The sequence below is a fragment of the Mus caroli genome, unplaced genomic scaffold (assembly GCF_978045245.1).
Source record: "Mus caroli unplaced genomic scaffold, Mus_caroli_1 scaffold_9, whole genome shotgun sequence".
In the NCBI taxonomy this organism is placed as follows: domain Eukaryota; kingdom Metazoa; phylum Chordata; class Mammalia; order Rodentia; family Muridae; genus Mus; species Mus caroli.
This window is the reverse complement of record NW_028227264.1, coordinates 121,507,835-121,528,488: the sequence shown is the minus strand read 5'-3', so window position 1 is coordinate 121,528,488 and position 20,654 is coordinate 121,507,835. Positions and strand designations below refer to the sequence as shown.

At 45.2% G+C, this 20,654-nt stretch overlaps 1 protein-coding gene across 4 annotated transcripts in view; it reads left to right on the top strand.

The window, feature by feature from the left end:
• Srgap1 (SLIT-ROBO Rho GTPase activating protein 1) overlaps window positions 1–20,654 on the top strand; it is a 279,875-nt gene that overhangs the window by 126,424 nt on the left and 132,797 nt on the right. For all 4 annotated transcript variants that reach the window (XM_021173833.3, XM_021173834.3, XM_085843214.1 and 1 more), the window contains 2 exons: window positions 8,947–9,142; window positions 14,776–14,938. In XM_021173833.3, coding sequence (XP_021029492.1) covers window positions 8,947–9,142; window positions 14,776–14,938 — 359 coding nt within the window. The remainder of the gene's footprint in view (window positions 1–8,946; window positions 9,143–14,775; window positions 14,939–20,654) is intronic.

The following is a 20,654-nucleotide window of genomic DNA, read 5'->3' as shown; positions in this document are numbered from 1 at the left end:
CTGTTTCCAGAGCCAGCACAGAACCGTGATCTCTGAAGGTACGGTTGGTAGTGACTGCACGTGGCTTTCCTTTTCAGAAAGCGTAGCCTATATTATCCATACCTTGGTTCTCGATTTGCTTTTTCTTTTTGCATTACCCATTTAATAATAGGCTCGTTGTGGTTTGGATATGATACGTTGCCCTAAAAGGGCCATGTGTTGAGAGCTTGGTCCCCAGATAGTGATACAATTGAGAGCTGATTGAATCGAGAGTCCCCGAACTTCATCTAAATAACCTACTGATGAAGTTGTGGAGTCAAGAGTGGGCTGTTGGAAGGTAAGACCCAGTCGGAGGAAGTGGGTCACACGGAACTGTGCCTCTCCTAGACTCTCTTGTCCCGGGTTCCTTCTGTGCTGGCTCTCTGCTTTCTGAGTACTGCAGAGTGAATGGCTTTTTGCAGTACCACACACTCTCCTCATGATGTTCTGCCTCAACCCAAGTAGGCAGCCTGGGCTACACGAGTCCTTGTCTCTAGACACAAAAACAAAAGTTTGGCAATCTAGGCATATTTTCTGCGTTCAGTGTGACTGGTGATCACAGTGGGTTGAGTAGCTTCTTGGATTTCTCTACAATATAACAGAAAATCAATGTCCTTTTATCTATAAGAAATTAGGTGGAAATACAGTGATCATCAGTTCTACACCATGGTAGAAGGAAATGATTCATAAATAACTCAGCTTAGGAGAAACTCGAGCACCATTCACTTGCGCAAGGATTCCATTCTGGTTTCCTGTGGGTTTTAAAAATATTACTTTATTTTGTTGTTGCTGCTGGTGGTGGTAGTTCATTTGGGCTACTACCACCAGAAGGAGGACTGTACGCTTACAGATGAAATTATCTTGTGAGGTGTAGAGCATTTAGCATTCCATCTGATCTGTTGGCATGTGCCATTCTCTGGGACGCAGGTCTGATTCTCTTACCTTCTTTGCTCTGAATTGTTCAGGGTTTTCTCAATGGAGTTTCTAAAAGTTGCCGGGGACGCTTATCAGTTTTTTTTCCTCTTGACACATAGTAGAGTCACCTGGGAAAGAAGGGAACCTCAATTGATGGCTTGTCTCCATTACGCTTGTCCCCAGGCAGGTACAGCTATGGGGAATTTTCTTGACCAAAGTTGTATGTGGGCGAGCGCAGCTCATCTGTGCAGAGCCACCCAGGCGTCCTGGGTGAGATCAGAAAGCATGTGAGTAAGCATTGCTATGTGGTTTTGCTTCAGATCCTGTCTCAGACCTTGGATTCCTGCCTTGGCTTCTCTAAATGATAAACTTTTACCTACCACACGTTGCTTTTGGTCAGTGTGTGACATAGTAACCTAACTAGGACATGTGATGAAAAGATTTACCTGTGAGCTTACTGTAAATTTTACATTCTGTGTCCAGTTAGACCAACAGAATCAAAGTATCCACAGGGGTATTGGTTTCTACCATCTACTTGGTTTTGTAAAGTGGCCTATGAAGTATTAATAAGATTTTACTTCTTAGAATCCTTGTCCAGTCTGTTCTGGTCTAGCTCATGACTGCACCTGTCAACACCAAGAGTTGGATTGCAGAAGTTGAGGTGCAGCTTGGCACCCCTTTTCTCTCTCCATCCTCACTGTAAAACACTTCTTTCCCATTGTCATAAGTCCCACCCAGGACTGGTTCCTTAGTACCTCTTTGTCCCACAGTGTCCTCTCCAACTTTCTCAGTGTTGCCAATGTCCTTACCTTCAAGGATATGATGATCACAGCCCCTGCTATGTGTGCTGCCCATGCCTTCTACCTAAGGAGAGAGCTTCTCTTTCACGCTGCCATGCAGAATCATTACAGAGTATGGCACAAGGAAATGATCAGTAAATGTTTTTCTTTGCATTTTCATTTGTGTATGTGTGTGTGTGTGTGTGTGTGTGTGTGTGTATGTGTATGAGTGTGTATGTGTATGCATGAGTGTGTGTGCATGCATGTGTGCATACTTATGCATGTGTTTGCGTGTACTCTCAGGTGGTTATGTATGCATTGTGTGTGCATGTGTGTATTATGTGTGCATGTATGTGTATGTACATAAATGTGTACAGTATGTGTGTATCCATGTATGTGTGTATATGTGTGTGTGCATGTGTACATACATGTGTATGTATGTCTGTGCATGTGCACCTGTGCATGTGCATGTATGTGTATAGTGTGTGTGCATGTGTGTGTTGTGTGTATGTTCATTGTATGTGCATGTGTGGGTTGTATGTATGTTCATTGTATATGCATGTGTGGCTTGTGTGTATGTTCATTGTGTGTGCATGTGTGTGTATTATGGTGCATGTGTGTGTGTGTATGTGCATGTGTGTATGCCTTATTTGTGCATGTGTTTATGTATTATGTGCATGTACATGTGTGCACACATGTGTGCATGCATTTGTGTGTCTGTGTGTCTGTGCATGTGTGTATGCCTTGTTTGTGCGTGTGTTTATGTATTATGTGTGCATGTATGTGTATGAACGCATGTGCACGTGTGTGTTTGTGTGTGTCTGTGTGAATAGAATGGAGGATAATTTATGGGAACTGGTTCTCTTCTTCCATCGTGTGAGTCCTGGGGATTAAACTTTGGGTTTGTTGGCAAGCTTCTTTCCCACCAAACCATCTCACTGGCCCAGTATCTTCCTCATATAAGTCTGCTGGTGCAACATTTTAACCAGTGTGCCTCTCTGTTTCCTGGATTATAGATGTAGCTTGGGGTGCACCTACATCACCACATTCAATTCTGATCACAACCCTGACGGGCAAGGACAGTTGTTTTACAAGAGGAAACTTGAGGGACTGAATGCCCTGCCTCACCCACATGACTTGTGACCCGAGCCACTCCCAGTTGCATTCATTCTGCCATGACTTAATATCTGTCCAGATTATAGCAGAAGCACGAAGCCTTCAGAGTTCTGCTGCAGAGAAATGGCTTTCGTTTATTCAGTCTGTCCACCTTTTCTTTTTCTTTTTAAAGAAACCAAAAGCTTTGCTTTTATGGTGTTTTCTTTTCTGCTCTAAATTTTCAGCTTAAAGAACAGATTTCACAAAGTTTACAGCTGGTTTTTAATTAAGCAACAGTCACCTGGTTGCCTAAACATTCACATGAGCACTGAGCACATTATTAATGACCAGTGGGATTGGCTGGAGTCTGAGTGGGTGATTAGTCTCTTGAAGGCAGGAGGCTGGCATGTCCGCTGGGTTATTCCCTGACATCCTCTGGGTGAAGGTCCTAACTCATCCCAGCAGAAAACAGATGCCTGATGTGTGAGAAACCCAACCACACAAAGGGAATGAATGAAGTAACTGGGGTGGCCTGTGGTGCTCAGACAACTCTTACTGCACTATCATTGGCTAGGTGACTACAGTATCCTTCTCTCTACACTGTAGCCCTTGTCACCTAGTACATATAAAGCAAGAGCACACAGCACCTCCTTGTCACACCTCCAGTTTGCCACAGACGTGTAAGAGTTAGGGCTTCCCTTTGTCAGAGCAATGGTAAGACATCCCTCCATCTCCTCTCTTTCTGGGCAGTCTGATTTAACTTGGTGCTTGTAGACTTTTCTACTTAAAGGAACTATCTCTTTTATTCTCTCTTCTTTTTTCACACATCACTCGCAGTAGTTGGGAACATTGTGCTTGCAGGGTTCTTGATGGTTCTCCATTTTGTTTAATGCTCAATCAGAACAGAAATGAAGAACACTCAACTTAAAACCTGATAGGCTGCCTGCTCTGGTGGGATAGACAGAGCCAGGCAAATCTCTGTGAGTTCAAGGCCAGCCTGGTCTACATAGTCAGTTTCAAGCCATCCAGGGCCATACAGTGAGATCCTGACTCAAAACATAACAACCAAAGCTTGGAGGGGCTAAAGAGATAGCTTACTGATTAAGAACACACACTGTTCTTCCAGAGGACCTGAGTTCAGTTCCCAGCATCTACTTTGAGTGACTCACAGTCACCTGTAACTCTAGCTCCACGGGAGTCCAACACCTCTGACCTCCACTCACAGGCATACACACACACACAGACACACACAGACACACAGAGAGAGGGAGAAGGAAAGGGAGAGGGAGAGGGAGGGAGGGAGGGAGGAGAGACAAAATTTAGAAATAAATGTTTAAAATAACAATAGCCGAGCCTGTATTAAAACAACCATTATGACTATTTAGTAGGTGCTGGTCTAGACTTTTAAATTACAACTATCAGAACCTGCCCAGAGACTCCATTTTTTTTTCTGCTGTCTTTGCAGGAGTGTGGGCGTTTTTGGTAATAAATTCTTCATGATACTCAACTAGGAAAAGCTTCTCTATCTCATTACAAATGACAACAACGTGCATACATGATGATATCTGGTGGAGCCATGCCGTGTCTGACTTTGGATAAAATCAGGACAAAATGAAAATACTGAGGGAGGAGTCAATTTATGCACACAGCATTTTAAACGCTGTCTACTTTGACAAATCGGACTAAAGGACAGCCATAGGGTCTTAGCTTTTGTCACCCTTGTTTAAAATGTATCAGCATTGAAGATATCTGGGCACATGGCATATGCCTTTAGTACTAGCAGTCGAGAGGCAGAGACAGGCGGATCTACATGAATTGGGGGGCCAGCCTCATCTACAGAGTGAGTTCCAGAACAACCAGAGATATACAGGGAAAACTTGTCTCAATAAACAAACAAGTAAATAAACAACATCTGGTTTTGAGATATCATTTGCACATGCTGTTCACTAACCTGGCAGGTTTTAGTATATTCAGAGTTTCACAACCATGATGGTTCAACTGTTATGATGAATTTCTAGTCTTTTTTTTTTTTTTTTTTTTTTTTTTTGGTTTTTCGAGACAGGGTTTCTCTGTATAGCCCTGGCTGTCCTGGAACTCACTCTGTAGACCAGGCTGGCCTCGAACTCAGAAATCCACCTGCCTCTGCCTCCCTAGTGCTGGGATTAAAGGCGTGCGCCACCACGCCCGGCTCTAGTCATTTTTATCATCCCCCAAAAACCCAAATCCAACAGCAGCCACTTCCTATGACGCTCTAGTCTTCCATTCCCCCCCCCCCCCCCGCCCAGCAAAACACAGCTACCTTCTGCCTCCATGAGAGATCCCATCCCAGAATGTTCCATTCACATGAATGGAACAGTAAGCTTATAGATCTGTGGTTGGTTCTTTTTTGAGACAGGGTCTCGGGTGATCCAGACTAGCTTCAAACTTGCTGTATAGCTGAGGATGACCTTGGATGACCTTGTCTCCTGGCTCCTCCTCCCTCTACTTCCTGAGTCCTGGGAGAACAGATTTGTGCTACCACTCAGTGTGTGTGATGCTGGAGCTCAAACCCATGGCTTCGTGCGTGACAGGCAAGCACTCTGCCTGCTGGCCTGCAGTAAGTTTACACTCTGGAGGTTCAGAATTCCACTGTAGAACTGTGCCACGCTCTGCCCTCTTTGGTTATTGATAGGTTTATCTCCACATCCCCCCTTTGCTAGCAGTACTGCCATACACACTCATGTACCTGGCTTTGTATGGAAATATATTTTCACTTCTTATTCTATATATCCTGAAGTAGAAATGCTGACTAATCTGGTAATTGTGTTTAACCCTTTAAGGAAGTGCCAGGATATTCTGCAGTGCCACTGAGAATATTAAAACTTCGGACAGCAGCATATTAGGATTCTGGTTTTTCCATCCCCTCTCAAACACCCTTTGCTCTCCCTGTTGGTATCAGGGCATCTGCTCTGCTTTCGGTTTTCATCTCCCGGTAGCTGATAATATTTAACAGGTTTTAAGAGTCCGTTGGCCCACTTTTTCAACATCCTGGGAGGAACACTGACTAAGGTCCTTTGCCTATGTTGTACGTTGTATTTTTTTTGTCTTATTGTTGAGTTAGAAGAGTTCTTTGCATCAGCTGCATACAAATGCCCTGTCCAGTGTATGATTTGCAAGCACACCTTGCACCATGTGGGACTTGGTGTCCTTCTACTTCCAGCTGGGTATAGCTATACTTCCTATCATCTTCTTTATTATTCGAGGCATCGTGTCTCCCACACCTTTATAGTCCACAGTCCTCCCTCCCTTTGTTACAAACGGCCTTTAGCACTGTAAGACTCCTGTGTCCAACCAGCTGAAGCTGCTCAGAGCTTGGGACTCGGCCTAACCTAAGATTCAAGCTCAACAAGGATGTGCTCAGCTATATTAAAATGACCCTTGCGTCTGGAAATAATGATCCCCATCAAGACTGAGCAGAGACAGCTGCTAGGAAGGGCCTTAATGGACCACCCTAGAATCTGGGGTTGGGAAGGAGCCCGTATTCCTTGGTACAGAACTAAGGCTCACGGTTTTTCTAGGAGTTTTGATTATTTCTCCCCGGTTGAAGAAAGCCCATACAGCTGTTGGGTAACTGATGAGATGTGTAGTGAAGCTACTTTTATTTCTTATTGGATAACAAGGTGAGAGGAAGTGGGGGTGGGGTAGACCAGTTGGTCCTTCTACGGTAATAGACTCATTTTCTCTTAGCACAGCAGGATTTGCTAAAAAATATCACTTCATCGCAAAAGATTTACTGGAATTCCTGAATGAGAAATACCCGAATCTTTGGGTTTTTTTTTCTTTCTTTCTTCATAAAACAGAAATAACTATGTATTTTTAGGAGAAAATGTTTGGCAGCCATGCTGATTATAATACTACATTGGAAACCACTTCCTTTGATCGACTGTGAGCCAGATGCCCTTCCTTGTAGTTAAAAGTCTGTTGGTGATGCATTTTCTCCAGTGACAGCCACATTTCCTTGAGGTTGGGAACAGGATCCCTCAGCCCAGAGGGAACCTGAGGTCCACCTCCTTGCTTTTGCCAAGGGACCCCAGAAGCAGCATTGCCTGGAGCATAGCAGATCTCAGGACAGACCTCTTCAGGCTTCTCTGCCAAGCTGTAGCTGGGGCTTTAGGCAACTGCTCAAAGCCACTGAACATGAGGGAAGATAACACAAAGTGTTGCATTGGTCAGACTCACAAAGCAGAGACAGGGACCCCAGGGAGAACCGCACTGACCAACTGCTTCTTAAACTGCTTGCTTTGCTTTTACGCCCAAATTTACTCTTTTTAAGGCAAGGTGGTGAAGGAGTAAATATTATTATAACTCAGTATTAGTCAAGTCAGCAAGTTTCCTGACCTGCTCCTGCACCCACGCCTTAACCAACCGTTAATGAGTTTAACCAAGGGGATACAATCTGCCATCCACTCTGTCTGGAAGGGATCCTACTAGGAATAGAAGAAAGTGCTCTTGGGACAGGATTCCTCTGTCCCCGCTGAGTTAGGCTGCTGGCCTCTTTTGGGGCAACGTGCGAACATTGTGGCCAGAGGAGCACTGAGCTTCTCCGCTGAGAACACTCCTCTTGTCTTTGGAAGTTAGCCTTAGGCCACGGAACAGCCGTGTGTGCTTCGTATGACTTGTTTTCCAAACACAGCGTCTCTGCAGCAGGCTCTTACAGAGAGTTCTGCCTGCTCTGTGTTTGCTTTGTGTTTTCTCTGAATCCACAGATGCACATTCCCCATGCTTCTAATGTATTGAAACGGTCAAAGGCATCCCAGGATTGTGTGTGTCGGTAAAGGTGTCAGTTTGAACAATGTGTATCAAGCCAAGGCTGAGAGAGCAGCCTTGGTGTTGTGAATAGAATCCTAAGTTGGAGTCTGTGGGCTTGCCTGGTTATGAATGGATTATTTGGATATAGAAAGGAGTTATTTTTAGGTCCGGCATGTCTATAAACCCTGAAGCTAAGTGTTTTACAAATGAGGAGTGTATGCCCTAAATAAAATTGCCAGATGTCAGTCTCTGCGTGTGCCAACTGACAAACGCCTCACGACTCCGACGTCTGGAAGAGATGGTGCCCATTTCTTTTCTATCTATGCAAGCTCAAAAGGGAAAGCCAATGTAAAACGCCACTGAACATTTTATAATGCACTCTGATGCCAACAGCGCCCCAGCACTGGGAATTATCTGAAAGGCTGTAATTTCTTTCTCTCATGACTCAATGTGTGTTTGCGGCACTGCAAGTGTGAGACATGTTTCTATTCAGATTTGCTATATATTTCCCTCAGCCCCATATCATTTTTTAAAAAAGAAGGTCAGCAGATGTTTTAAAATAAAGCAACCAAGGACCAGTGGATAAAGGTGCTTCCACCATGCCGGGGCCTAGCAAACACAGGAGTGGATGCTCACAGTCAGCTATTGGATGTATCACAGGGCTCCCAATGGAGAAGCTAGAGAAAGTACCCAAGGAGCTAAAGGGATCTGCAACCCTATTGTTGGAACAACATGATGTACTAACCAGAACCCCGGAGCTCTTGTCCCTAGCTGCATATGTATCGAAAGATGACCTAGTCGGCCATCAATGGAAAGAGAGGCCCATTGGACTTGCAAACTTTATATGCCCCAATATAGGGGAATGCCAGGGCCAAAAGAATGGGAATGGGTGGGTAGGGAAGTGGGGGGCGCTATGGGGGACTTTTGGGATAGCATTGGATATGTAATTGAGGAAAATATGTAATAAAAAATATTAAAAATTAAAAAAATAAAAAATAAAAATAAATAAAACACACACACACACACAAAAAAAAAAGGTGCTTCCACCAAGCTGGCAATCTGTGTTCAATCTCTTAGACTTACATGGAGGAGGGACAGAACCAACTCCTACAGGTTATCCCTGGTTTCTGCACCCACTCTGTCATGCACATGTGTCCACATGCATGCACACACAAAACTATGGTGAATAAATGGCTATAACATAAAAGTAAAAACCAACCTGGGTGCAGGACTCCAGCAGAGGCCATCGACAGGGCCACTCGTGTGACAGGAGCCACTCTGCATGCCTTGCCTGTGTGTGCATCTTGGTCACTTCCATGACATCACCGGGGGAATTCTTGTCTTTCCTCAGAAATCCGAGCCCAGCTGGTAGAACAACAAAAATGCCTGGAGCAGCAGACAGAGATGCGAGTTCAGCTGCTCCAGGACCTACAAGATTTCTTCCGGAAAAAAGCGGAAATCGAGACGGAATATTCTCGGAACCTGGAGAAGCTGGCAGAAAGGTTCATGGCCAAAACAAGGAGCACTAAGGACCATCAACAGTTCAAGTAAGAAAGGCTGTTTCCAGCTGTGGGCATTGCTCTAGGGGCTGAGAGCTTGGCTAACATGCATGGGGTCATAGGTTCAATACTTGGGGTCAGATGGGGAGACAGGGGAGGGGGAAATAAAGAGGGAGGAGGAAGACTCGAGCTATTGGTTCAATACCGGGGATACAGGTAGGGGTAGGGGAGGGAGGGAGAGGAACGGAAGGAAGGAGGTAGTGAAGGAAGGATGGATGCATAGAGAGACAGACAGACAGACAGACTGGCAGATGGAGCGAGTCCTGATTCAGATTCACCTTTCCAAGGCCATGGCTACCTTGTCTTTTCTCCAGATCTCTTTGGCTCTAGACATTTCCTCCTTTGTTTATGAAGTTATTGGCAAACATGTCCCCATAAATCTAACAGCCTTTCGCCATTCCCACTTATGCTACATAGACATAAGTTTGCCAGCACTTGGGAGGCAGAGGCAGGTGGATTTCTGAGTTCGAGGCCAGCCTGGTCTACAAAGTGAGTTCCAGGACAGCCAGGGCTATACAGAGAAACCCTGTCTCGAAAAACCAAAAAAATGTTTGTATTTTAAACCAATGTTTATAAAATTAGCAACTACAGAAAAGGAGCTGATATCAGCCATAGTGGACATTTGAAAGGGTAAAGTTAAAGCAGTTGTTTTAGACAAAGGCCTCAAGATTTCTCCTCCTCATCTTCTTCCCCGCCACACACACCTTTTTCCTCCTCTTACTCCTCCTCTTTAATTTTTTTCCATTTCTTAAAACTAGGTCTCTCTCTGTAGCCTAGGCTAGCTTGGTACTTATGACGGCCCTGCCTGCCTGCCAAGTACCAGGATTATAGGCCTGCAGCACTCGTTAATGACTTTTGTATGAAAATCAGCAATAACTTCTGTTTGGGTTTCATGTTCCTGGGGACCATGCCCCACCTTCACCCAACATATTTGCAGTTAATTATAATCAAAACTTTTTAAAGCAAAGACTTTCAGTAAGAACTTATGGGTGAGCATGGCTAATCTTTAACATTAATGTACTTCATTAGATTAGAAAGAACATACAGGTGATCTGTTCAAGAGACTTACTTTATAATGTAAATCCCAGGGTCACAGAGACAAGCAGGAAATCCGAACATACGTATGCAAACAAGGGCAAGGGGCAAGCCCGGGTACCACGGACAGAGGAGGCCGAAGCATGGTCTGTAATGGAGGTAGAGAAGGTGTGTGTGTGTGTGAGAGGGGGGGGGGAGAGGGAGAGAGGGGAAAGAAAATGAGAATGAATGCATGTATGTGTGTAATAGTGCACAGACATGCTGTGCACCTACTACAGAGACCAGAAAACCTCAGATGTTACCCACCTCTCTCCACCTCCTCAATGTTGGGGTCCATGGCTCAAATTCACACGCTTGTGCCTACAAGGCAGGCACTACCACCTGAGCCATCTCCCTAGCCCTAAGAAGAGTGACCTGTAAGTAGGCACATACTGACAAGCTGACTATGAAAGGGGACTGAAGAAGGGAGCCTCGTGGTTAAGAGCCAGAAGGGAGGGGTTGCATACCCAGGTTTGTAAAATAGTAGTTCTTTGAGAGTACGCTGTCATTGGGGGTACAGCATGGCCACAGGCATTAATTGGAGCACACCACAGACTCTTACATGTCTTTGTGGGCAGTTTGGCCGTTGTCCTGCAGACGTAGGAATCTTTGCAGCATTTTAAGTTGACCTGACCACACCTTCATTCAAGTGACAGGCAAGGTTGTCAGCTACCGGAAGATAACCAGGAAGGGAGAACACCAAGGGGCTCTCATGATTTGTGGCCTTGTGGTCTTAGCCACCCTAGAGGGAGGGGCAGATACCCAGATGGAGAGATCGTAAAATGAAAGGAAATATGGCCTTATGTTTCAGAAAGCTCAGGGGGCCAGGGAATCTGGCAACAGTGGCGCCATAAGCATCCCAGAAGTGATGGTTACAATGTAACTGATGCGCTGGTGATACACCTGGATTCCTAGGGAGGCGAGGGATGCTTCCATAGTCAAAAGAGAAAGGACAAGAAAAGTGAAGGTCTGCGTATTCACAAAGGTGCCATCCCTTAATCCTACAGAAGAGCAGGTGGCAATGAGGTCTCCACAGGATGAAGATTTATAAAGATAAAGAAAGATGAAGACAAGGTTTCCATTGTAGGCCTCTCCTCGTTGTCCTCCGGTTCCAGAGGATAGCCCACCCCAGTGGTAGAGGAAATAAAACCCGCCTACCCTCCCACACAGGGGCAACAAAGAGACCTGCCTGCTCAGCCTGGGGATTGGGGGTGCTACTGAGAACCGAGCCTCTTTCTTCTCGGCAACCTTGAAGTTCCACTTCAAACCTTTCCATGACCTTGAAGCCCTGTTCAAAAGGAGAGTAGCCAGGTTAGCAAGAGGTCCTAGCAGGTGGAGGTCAAGCCTGGTAACCTGAGTTCAATTCCCAGAACTCACATGGTGGAAAGAAAATAAACTACGGAAGATTGTTCTCTGACTGACCCCCATGGGCATGTGCCCCTTCAACTAAATGCAATTAAATATTTATGCATGCAGCTCCAAATTGCCTTTGACTTGAGCATTCTTCCTGACTGAATGTAGAGCTGAATGTAGAAATGGATTATAAATGGATCAGAAACTCAAAACCTAGCTTCATTAACAAGCCAGCCAGACCTGGGTCTGAATAATGACTACTGCATGACTGTGCTACATACCTTCTCTGAGCTTTGGTTTTTCTACCAGAAAGCTCATGACCGTAATTGGCAAAGTCTTTGCTGTAACTGGTGTATGGCTTGCGCATGTGAAACACGCATGTGCATAGCCTTTCTTGTTTTCCTAGACAAATGAGTCTTTAGCAGAATCATGCTCGCGCTCATCGAAGCTAGACCTTGGATCCTGCTTTTACACCGTTTTGGGGACAGTATCTGTGCAAACAGTCCTCAGCCTAAAAGTCGCTACTGCAAATAAAAAGAGCAAGGCTTAGATTAGCCTCCCACACAAAGACTCACTCTGATACTCACTTTGGTCCTTAACCAATCTTTGGTAGGCTTTAGAGCTCTCTTGTTGACAGTCAAGACACAGTGAGTGGCTGTGGTAAGGACTAAATAGAGTTAACGTGAAGTCTTGATTAGAGCAAGCCTACCAGATAAAAAGAGCTAACTTTATATGCTCAGCACTTACTATGCGCCTGAGGCATGATGGCAAACATTCAAACACAGATCGGAACTCAAGTCATCTTCGTAATGACCTCATAAGACAGGTTATGCTATTTATCCATTGTACAAAGGGTCTGAAGCACAGAGAGGTTAGCACTGGTGTCCCATGGCCACACAGAAAAGAAAGTCGGAGCTGAGATGAGAACCTAGAGCAGGAGCCCCCCCCCCAACCTTTCATTAATAATGATGCAAATTTGAGACAGGCTCTCTCCAAGTTATCCAGGCTGGCTTGGGATTTGGTCGTCTTCCTGCCTCAGCCTCCCAAATTGCTGGGATTGCCCACCTATATCTCCAAGGCTTGAAGTCCCCAGCCTCAACCTGTTCACTACTTCTTAGTAAATGATAGCTGCTATTATTACCATATTATTATTGATATTACGGTTGGTGCTAATAGCAAGGCAACGATAATAATGTGTCTTATCCAATTGATGAAATACCATTTGATGCTTTCATCTGAGTGGACACTGAGAACACGAAGATGCATAAAATATGCTCAAGGCATTGGTGAGCTCCTTCAGGACAGAAGATAAGCCTAGTTTAGATGAACACATAGCAATTGCTTATGGGGTTGACTAAACAGAGGATGTCAATTGAAAGGCTCTATGCATCTGCTGTGTTGCACAACATTCCTTCTTGATGGTTCAGAAAAAAATGTCCCAGTTCAGGGCTAGAATCATAGGGTGCAAGGAGGTTTCTTTCTGGGCCCCTTTCTGGTTGTAATCTTGCTTTCTTTTCCTTTTAGACACAGATTGTAACTCTATTTAGGTCTTTAGGATGGTAAATATTTTCTTTGTATTTGTTTTTGACACAGGGACCTTATTATAAGGCATCCTTGAATGTGCTGCATAGCCCAGTCCAGCCTTAAACTCTTGGCTTTCCTGCCTCAACTGCCCAGGTTCAGTGCAATATGAAATGTAGAATCTGAGCGACCCAATGATAGAAAGGCGTGACTTCCATTTTGTTTCCCCTGAGTTAATGTTCAGTCGTAAATGTTTATGAATAATAAAAGCAGTCCATCTTGCTGGAAGAGTTGGCTCAGCGAATAAAGGGCTTGCTGGGCCAACCTAGTGTCCTGAATCCTGATCCTGGAACCTGTGCATAGTAGCACACAAGTATCTGTAAACCCTGCACTCCTGCAAGAAGACGGGAAGCAAAGACGTGAGAATCCTTATTAGTTTAAAGGCCACAGAGATAAGTAGTGAGGGCCCCTATTCACACGATGTGGAAGGCAAGGGCTCCCATTGGAGGTTAACCTCAGACCTCAACACCAGTGCCACGTCACACGTGCTCTCCTGTCTCTCCCCCTCTCATGTACTCATGCAAATTAAAAAGAAGATCAATTAGCCGGGCGTGGTAGCCCACGCCTTTAATCCCTGCACTCCCTGCAGGCAGAGGCAGGTGGATTTCTGAGTTTGAGGCCAGACTGGTCTACAAAGTGAGTTCCAGGACAGTCAGGGCTTTACAGAGAAATCCTGTCTCAAAAAAACCAAAAAAAAAAAAAAAAAAAAAAAGATAAATTAATAAAACCCTACATCTGATTACGTCCTTTGCCCAGGTTAAGCACAAACACTGCCACATTGCTATTTCATGGGTTAGTTTTTTATAGTCAACAACAAAAAATTGTACTTTTAATTTCTGTTTTCAAGCAGTAACAATTTAGTTGCTCGCCGTGTCGGGATGGCATTGTTCTTTGAATATGTGTGCATATATGTCTAAGTTTGTGTGACTTTGTAGTTCATTTGGTTTTATCATCTAGAATAAACCAGGATCATTTATGAATCTGAGATGGCTCTGTGAATTTCATTAGGACGTGTGATATGCCAAGAGTCTGCAAACCTTTGTTTCCATTCATAGGCCTCGAGACAATACCATAAAGCTTGGGTTCTCCAGGAATGGTTTTTGGAGGCTGGAGTCTATGCATCCAGGGATTAATAAATAACCCTTCAATTTGTATTCTGTGGCAAGCATGCCTAGCCAAATTTCTTTTCCAGCAGTAGGCTGAACACTCAAAGCAGACTTTGTGAGCTGCGGCAGACAGGTCTGTGTGTGAGACAGTAGCCAATAGATTTTCATGTAAACACAAGTGCTTTCCTTAGCAGGGTGCTAAACCTGGGGGCTGCCTAAGGACTGTCTGGGTTGGGCTCCTGGGGCCCTGGTCAGAGGCTGGGAGGCTGTACCAGGGTTTTTGAGCCAAGTTTTCTTTCCAGGCCTGGTAAGTTGCAGGATCCCTGCAGGCTGTAGCGTGCCCTGATCTAAGAAACACTCAGACCACAACGACAGTGGCAGGGCAGCCACATCTGCCATGGCTTCTCCACCTGCATGAGGAGTCCTCTCTCTCTCTCTCTCTCTCTCTCTCTCTCTCTCTCTCTGTCTGTCTCTCTGGTGGTAACTCTGTCCTTCTTTATCTCTCAGGAAAGACCAGAACCTGTTGTCTCCAGTGAACTGCTGGTATTTGCTCCTGAACCAAGTGAGAAGAGAGAGCAAAGACCACGCCACCTTGAGTGACATCTATCTGAACAATGTCATCATGCGGTTCATGCAGATAAGTGAGGATTCCACCCGGATGTTTAAAAAGGTAGGCTCCACACACCCTGCCATGGTGTGCTTCCAGATAACCACCTGGCCCCAGCCACCTAAGAGAAGAGAATTAAAGGCGCAACTGTCCTAAGGACACAAGTTAGAGGGTAAAACCTGAGCATGTGTATCTACACTTGTAGGCTTGTGGTGTGTATGTGTGTGCACATATGTGCATGTATGTTTTAATGTATACATGATTATCCTACTTATATTCAGAAAATTAATGAATATTTTACCTGAAGAACATGAGCAAAAGAAATATTTCGGTGATGGGTACCTGCAGGGTGCTAGAGAAATAGGTCAATGGTTAAGAGCTTGCACAAGTTAGCTTATACTCAGAGGATCCAAGTTTGTTTCTGGTACCTAGGTTGGGCAGCCTGCGACTGTCTGTAACTCTAGCTCCTGGGGGATCTGAGGCTTCTGCCCTCCATAAGTACCCACACTCATACCCATATACAAACACACACACACACACACACACACACACATTTAATTAAAATAATATTTTTAAGTATCTGCAATTTCACCTTTGTTTCCTCTGACCCCCCACACCTAGACAGGAGGGCCTCATGTGCTTCTTTCCTGGCTCACACGTGACCAGGCTTGTAAAACACATCACGTGTGGTCCTCCCAGGAAAATGTTATCACAATGTCTCCTTAAAGCCCAACCTCAGAGGCTATTCGAGACTGAAGTGGGGAAAACAAGTTCCACAGGGCCCAGAAAATTCAGTTTCTAATATGTTAGAATTCTAATATGTTAGAAAGCTTCCTCCTTCCTGAATCCATTTACAGAAACAAACAAACAAACAAACAAAACAAAGCAAAACAGCAAAACCCGGGCTTCTAAGTCTTCATGCGGCCGTTGGCTTCAGCCAGCCCGCAGCGAGTACTTTCGTTGTTTATAGACATTTCAGTTGAGGACAATAACAGAATTGGAACATTTCCTGTATGAAGTCTCCTTGCCTGGCTTTCAGTTTCTATGTTGAGAGCATGGATCTCCACAGACCTTCTCAGCTTCATGTTAGAATGGTGTTCCCTGCCTAGTCTGATAACCAGGCCTTTCTTCCATAACTTTTTTAGCTTCAGAGAAGGGGGTGTGCAACCCATCGATTCAGGCTTTATGTTTCAAAGGGGCCTCTTAAAACAAGGGGACAGTGTCACAGAGGCCAGCTGGAAGGCAGCTCAGCTGTGCTTGATGTAGCCACAGTAGATGTGATTTCTGACCTAGAAATGGAATTTGGCGAGTTCTAAGACACTGTATGCTGTGTTAAATAGAGAGAGGGGGAGAGAGAAGTGTTTTCAACAAAGGAGAACTTTCTGCGTTGGATCTAAGACTAGGCAGAGAAATAACATTTTAAATAGAAGAGCTCTGTGTGTGTGTGTGTGTTGAATATGTGTGTGTATGTATATATATATATATATATATATATATATATATATATATATATGGAGAGAGACAGAGAGAGAGAGAGAGAGAGAGTGTGTGTTTCAACTGAGCCAGGGAAGTGAAGGAATAGTCTTGCTCCTCCACGAGCCCCCTCTGTGTTTGTAGTGTGGTTATATCTGTGAGCATGTGCAGTAGTAGTCCAAGTGCTAGGCATCACGCTGCAAAGATGGAAAAAGACTGCTCTCAGGAAAGTTGCAGCAAATCCACGTTTGGACACTACTACCCCCAACATGGGGGCCTTGACGAGGATTCAGCCAGGTCTTACAAGGCTAGCTCCTCATTTATTTATCCACCGAACAAAACGTCTGTAAGCCGTGAGGCCGGCAAAGCTGACGTGTCTCTACTCCCAAGGAACACGTTATAATAATCACGCAGTCCTAAGCTAAAGAGACGTGTAGCCCACTGCGGGAGCCTGGAGGTTGGAGATCTTCATTTAGCCTAGGAGACAGAAAAGGCTCCAAATAAGAGGCAAGGAAAGACACGGGGCCTTCCTAGGGCCTGCAGGAACACGTGTGTATGGGAAATGCTGAGTTTGCTGGGACTGGACTGCGGTTCATAGGATTAGAACGGGTGATGGGTAGAGGCTAAGATGGGCTAAATAAGGAGAGACCTCTCATGACAAGGGACAAAGGACTTAACGAAGCTGTAGAAACAAGGATGGTAGTGGCCTAGTCACCTGCATTTGGCTCTTCTACTTCCTAGTGTTGTGATCTTGGGTGATTGTTCTTCACATTCAAGAGAATGCCCTGTCTCTACTCTTCCTGAGACTGAACAGAGCAAGTTGACCAGAGGGAAAGCCTGAAGCTCTGTGAGCCCTGAGGCTTGGAGATCCCCTGAAGTTGTCTCTTATCCAAGCGGGGAGCCTTGGGTTTTAGGGTTTGGAGCCCTTGAACTTGGAGTGCTCTTAGGAAAGGCAACTGCTCCCTTCCACGGAAGGGAGTTCTCCAGGGCGATTCCCAGGGAGGGACCAGATGTGAGTTCTAACAGCCCACAGCCAATATTCCGAGTAGTTGAGGAAATGAAATCCTAATTTTTATAAAGATGAATCTGGTGAATGCACGGTAAATAAAAACGCAAGCGGACACACGCCAGCTTGTTTGCTATCAGAATCCATTACTCACTTAGATGCCGAGGCTTACGGTCTATGCCGTAGATGCCTACAAACTTGGTTGTTGAGTGGAGGTGCTATATACAGCCTTCTCTCTCAATGATGGCTGATGAGCTGGAGAGGCTCGGTCATTACAACCACAGAGACAAAGCTGACTGAGGAACTGTCAGCCCACTAACATGCAAACCCAACACAGCCCAACCGCAGTCGTGGACGCCACGCTGAAGTCCCAATCTCAGGTCCTTGGACTGCTAGACTTCTCTTTTCGGCTTACTTTTGAGCTGTTGTGTCTTGTGTTTGTTTCGGTCTTGCTGGGGAGCCAGGGCTGTCTCAGGGTGCGATTCTCTCCTCTCGGCCTCTCTGGTGCTGTGATTACAGACCCGCACCACCACATCTGGCTTTTTCTTTCTTAGGCAACAAGTTTCCAGTTCTCCAGCTGTTTTCCCGATGTTACAGTGCTACACCGACTTAGTAGCCTATTCTCTTATCAAAATGAAATCATTACAGTGAGCCTGAAGTGGCCTTTAGAATAATTCGGGCACCTTTGGTGTGTGCTCCTTTGGGAGAGAGTTTGGGGTGTCCTCATTTTTCAGACCATCTCCTGTCTTTATAGAGCTCTGTACCAACGCTGTGTGCTTGATAGCACTGGCCTCTTAAACATAATCAGAGGCAGAAGCCTTTTATCCAAACTGTTCTGTCAAATCAAGAGTTTGGAGCAGGTAATTGCAGGAATGCTTTTATATCCAAATGGATATGATTACCAAGAAGACTCTGTAAGAATTCCCAATTCAATGCCGAGTGGTAGGGACCTAATTCCTCATTAGATCGGAGCAGTTGTAAAAGTCCTTGCACGTGGACTTGACTCAGAAGTGGATATAGAAGCAGTTCTATATGAACCTGATATAAAGAGCACCAACTTCTGTGCCCCAGCTCATAGAACCTCACAACTCCTAGAGAGGACAGATACTATCTAAAAGCCACATTTTGGGGTGACGGAAGAGTGTGCTCAGGGATGTGAGCCGAAGAGAAATGCTTTCTACGCACTCTGTCTTTGCTCATAGGTGTGAGATGGTTTGTAGCTACTCCCGACTTTCTTGGTTAGCTGGGTGGAGGGGTGATAATTGGTTGTTTTATGAGAATGGTCAAACACTTTTGAGATTAGGTTTTGGTTTGGCTGTAGTCCACCCCTGAGCCCCTGAGCATACACTGGGAGACCAGAGTTCTCTGTATGCTAACACAGAGGCACATGCTCACCCATAGTTATTGCTGCTCTATTAACAATACTAGGGATGGAGCTAGGCTTGGTGTCTATTGACTGAAGAATGAATAATAAAAATGCAGTACATGCATATGATAGAAAAATTTTTAAAGGTTTTATTTATTTTTTTATTTATGAGTGCACTGTAGCTGTCTTCAGACACACCAAAAGAGGGCATCTGATCCCATTACAGATGGTTGTGAGCCACTGTGTGGTTTCTGGGAATTGAACTCAGGACCTCTGGAAGAGTAGTCAGTGCTCTTAACCGCTGAGCCATCTCTCCAGCCCCGATAGAATTTTTTTCATATGCAAACGGGCAAATGAAATTTGCAAATAAGTGGATGGAACTGGAAAAATGTATATATTCCATGACGTGAACCAGGAGCAGAAAGACAAATGCCATGTAGTACCTCTCATGTGGGCATCCTCATTTTGACCATTTAGATTTCTGTAACCAACCTGAAGTGCCTTCTGAATCCAGGAAGCTAGGACAGGGATATTGGACTGGGGAATGCTTTAGGGATGAGCACTAGGGGCAGGAAGGTTTCAGCAGGCCAGGGGGTTGGGGCTGAGGAAGATGAGACTGCAGTAGGAGAGGGCTAGTCAAAACCCACAATTATATCAAAAATCTAGCGCTGTGTGAGCTAATTACAAAGTATAAGTTTAAAAAACAAAAAAGGAAGAAAAAAAGGGAGATGCCCCGGGTAGCTAGATAGCACTAGTCCTAGAACCTGGGGGGGTGGGAGGGCTACTGAAACCACCACTCCCAGCTCTCATGGGAGAAGCCTCTCTTGTGGATGGCGAAGACAGAGATTCACAGCTGGTCCAAGTACAGAGACTAATTAGTTGATGCCGGAGTACTCAGCTCTAAATGAAACACAAACACCATCACTGCCCCTCCCGAGGCTCTGGGAACATAACGTGAGGCAGGACAGAAATATTGTAAGAGCCAGAGTCGGGAGAAGACTTCTGTATAACAGCGACTTCTGAGGGGACAAAGCTGTCGTACTCATGGACACACAGCGCCAGCTGTAGTTGCCTGTATAAGACACCCCTGTAGTCATTATCCCACTGCTGCTGATATTGCTGTAGACTGGGCCTGTTGTTAGTCCTGGACTGGGGAAGGATTGCAAAGCTCTACCACTCCCTGCTCAACAATGGGCTACTGGATTCTAGGGGCGGAAGAGTCCCTGTCTTCAGTCGGGTACCCATGGGTGGGCCTACCAGGCTCCAAAGGGCAGTTCTAAACCCATGCTCCAGCACATGGTTGAACTCAGTGGGTCACAAAAAGGACCTGAATGTGCAGGAGGGACTGCAGGGAATCGCAGAGGTTGATGGGTATGGGGAGGAAGGGTGGGGAGAGTGAGCATGCGCTATAGCGCACATGGACTCATCGGAGACCAGATGTAATGAAAAATGACTTTTTTTTTAAAGCCTGACTAAAGCTATCTGTGGATGGAGGCAGCAAATATGTCAGTCATCCACCCTAAAGCCGCTGGAGACTGGCCTCAGGTCGCTGAGAATGGCCCTCCTCTGGCCTAAGCACATGGGTTATCAGATTCAGACTCGGAGATCTGAATCCTTAGCCAAGTTTGGCCATGGCGGATTGTGTGACTTAATCTGACAGGGGGAGACATGACGGCTAAGATACATAGTCCTTCTTTCATTTTGCTTCTGACAAAGTAAGCGGTATCTATTTATATGCTTCAGTATGAAGGACAGAGACATTTCACGGGGATAAAGCCACCGTGCCAAAGGGAACGTTTAAAGTCCGTTACTTGTCCAAACAGATGTTTTAGTTGAAGTTAATTAAAAACATAAAGATACATACAAACCACTGGTGTACTGCCAACCTCTAAGGTTCTGACCTCGTTTTGAGAAAAAAGTAGGACGGCCCAGCA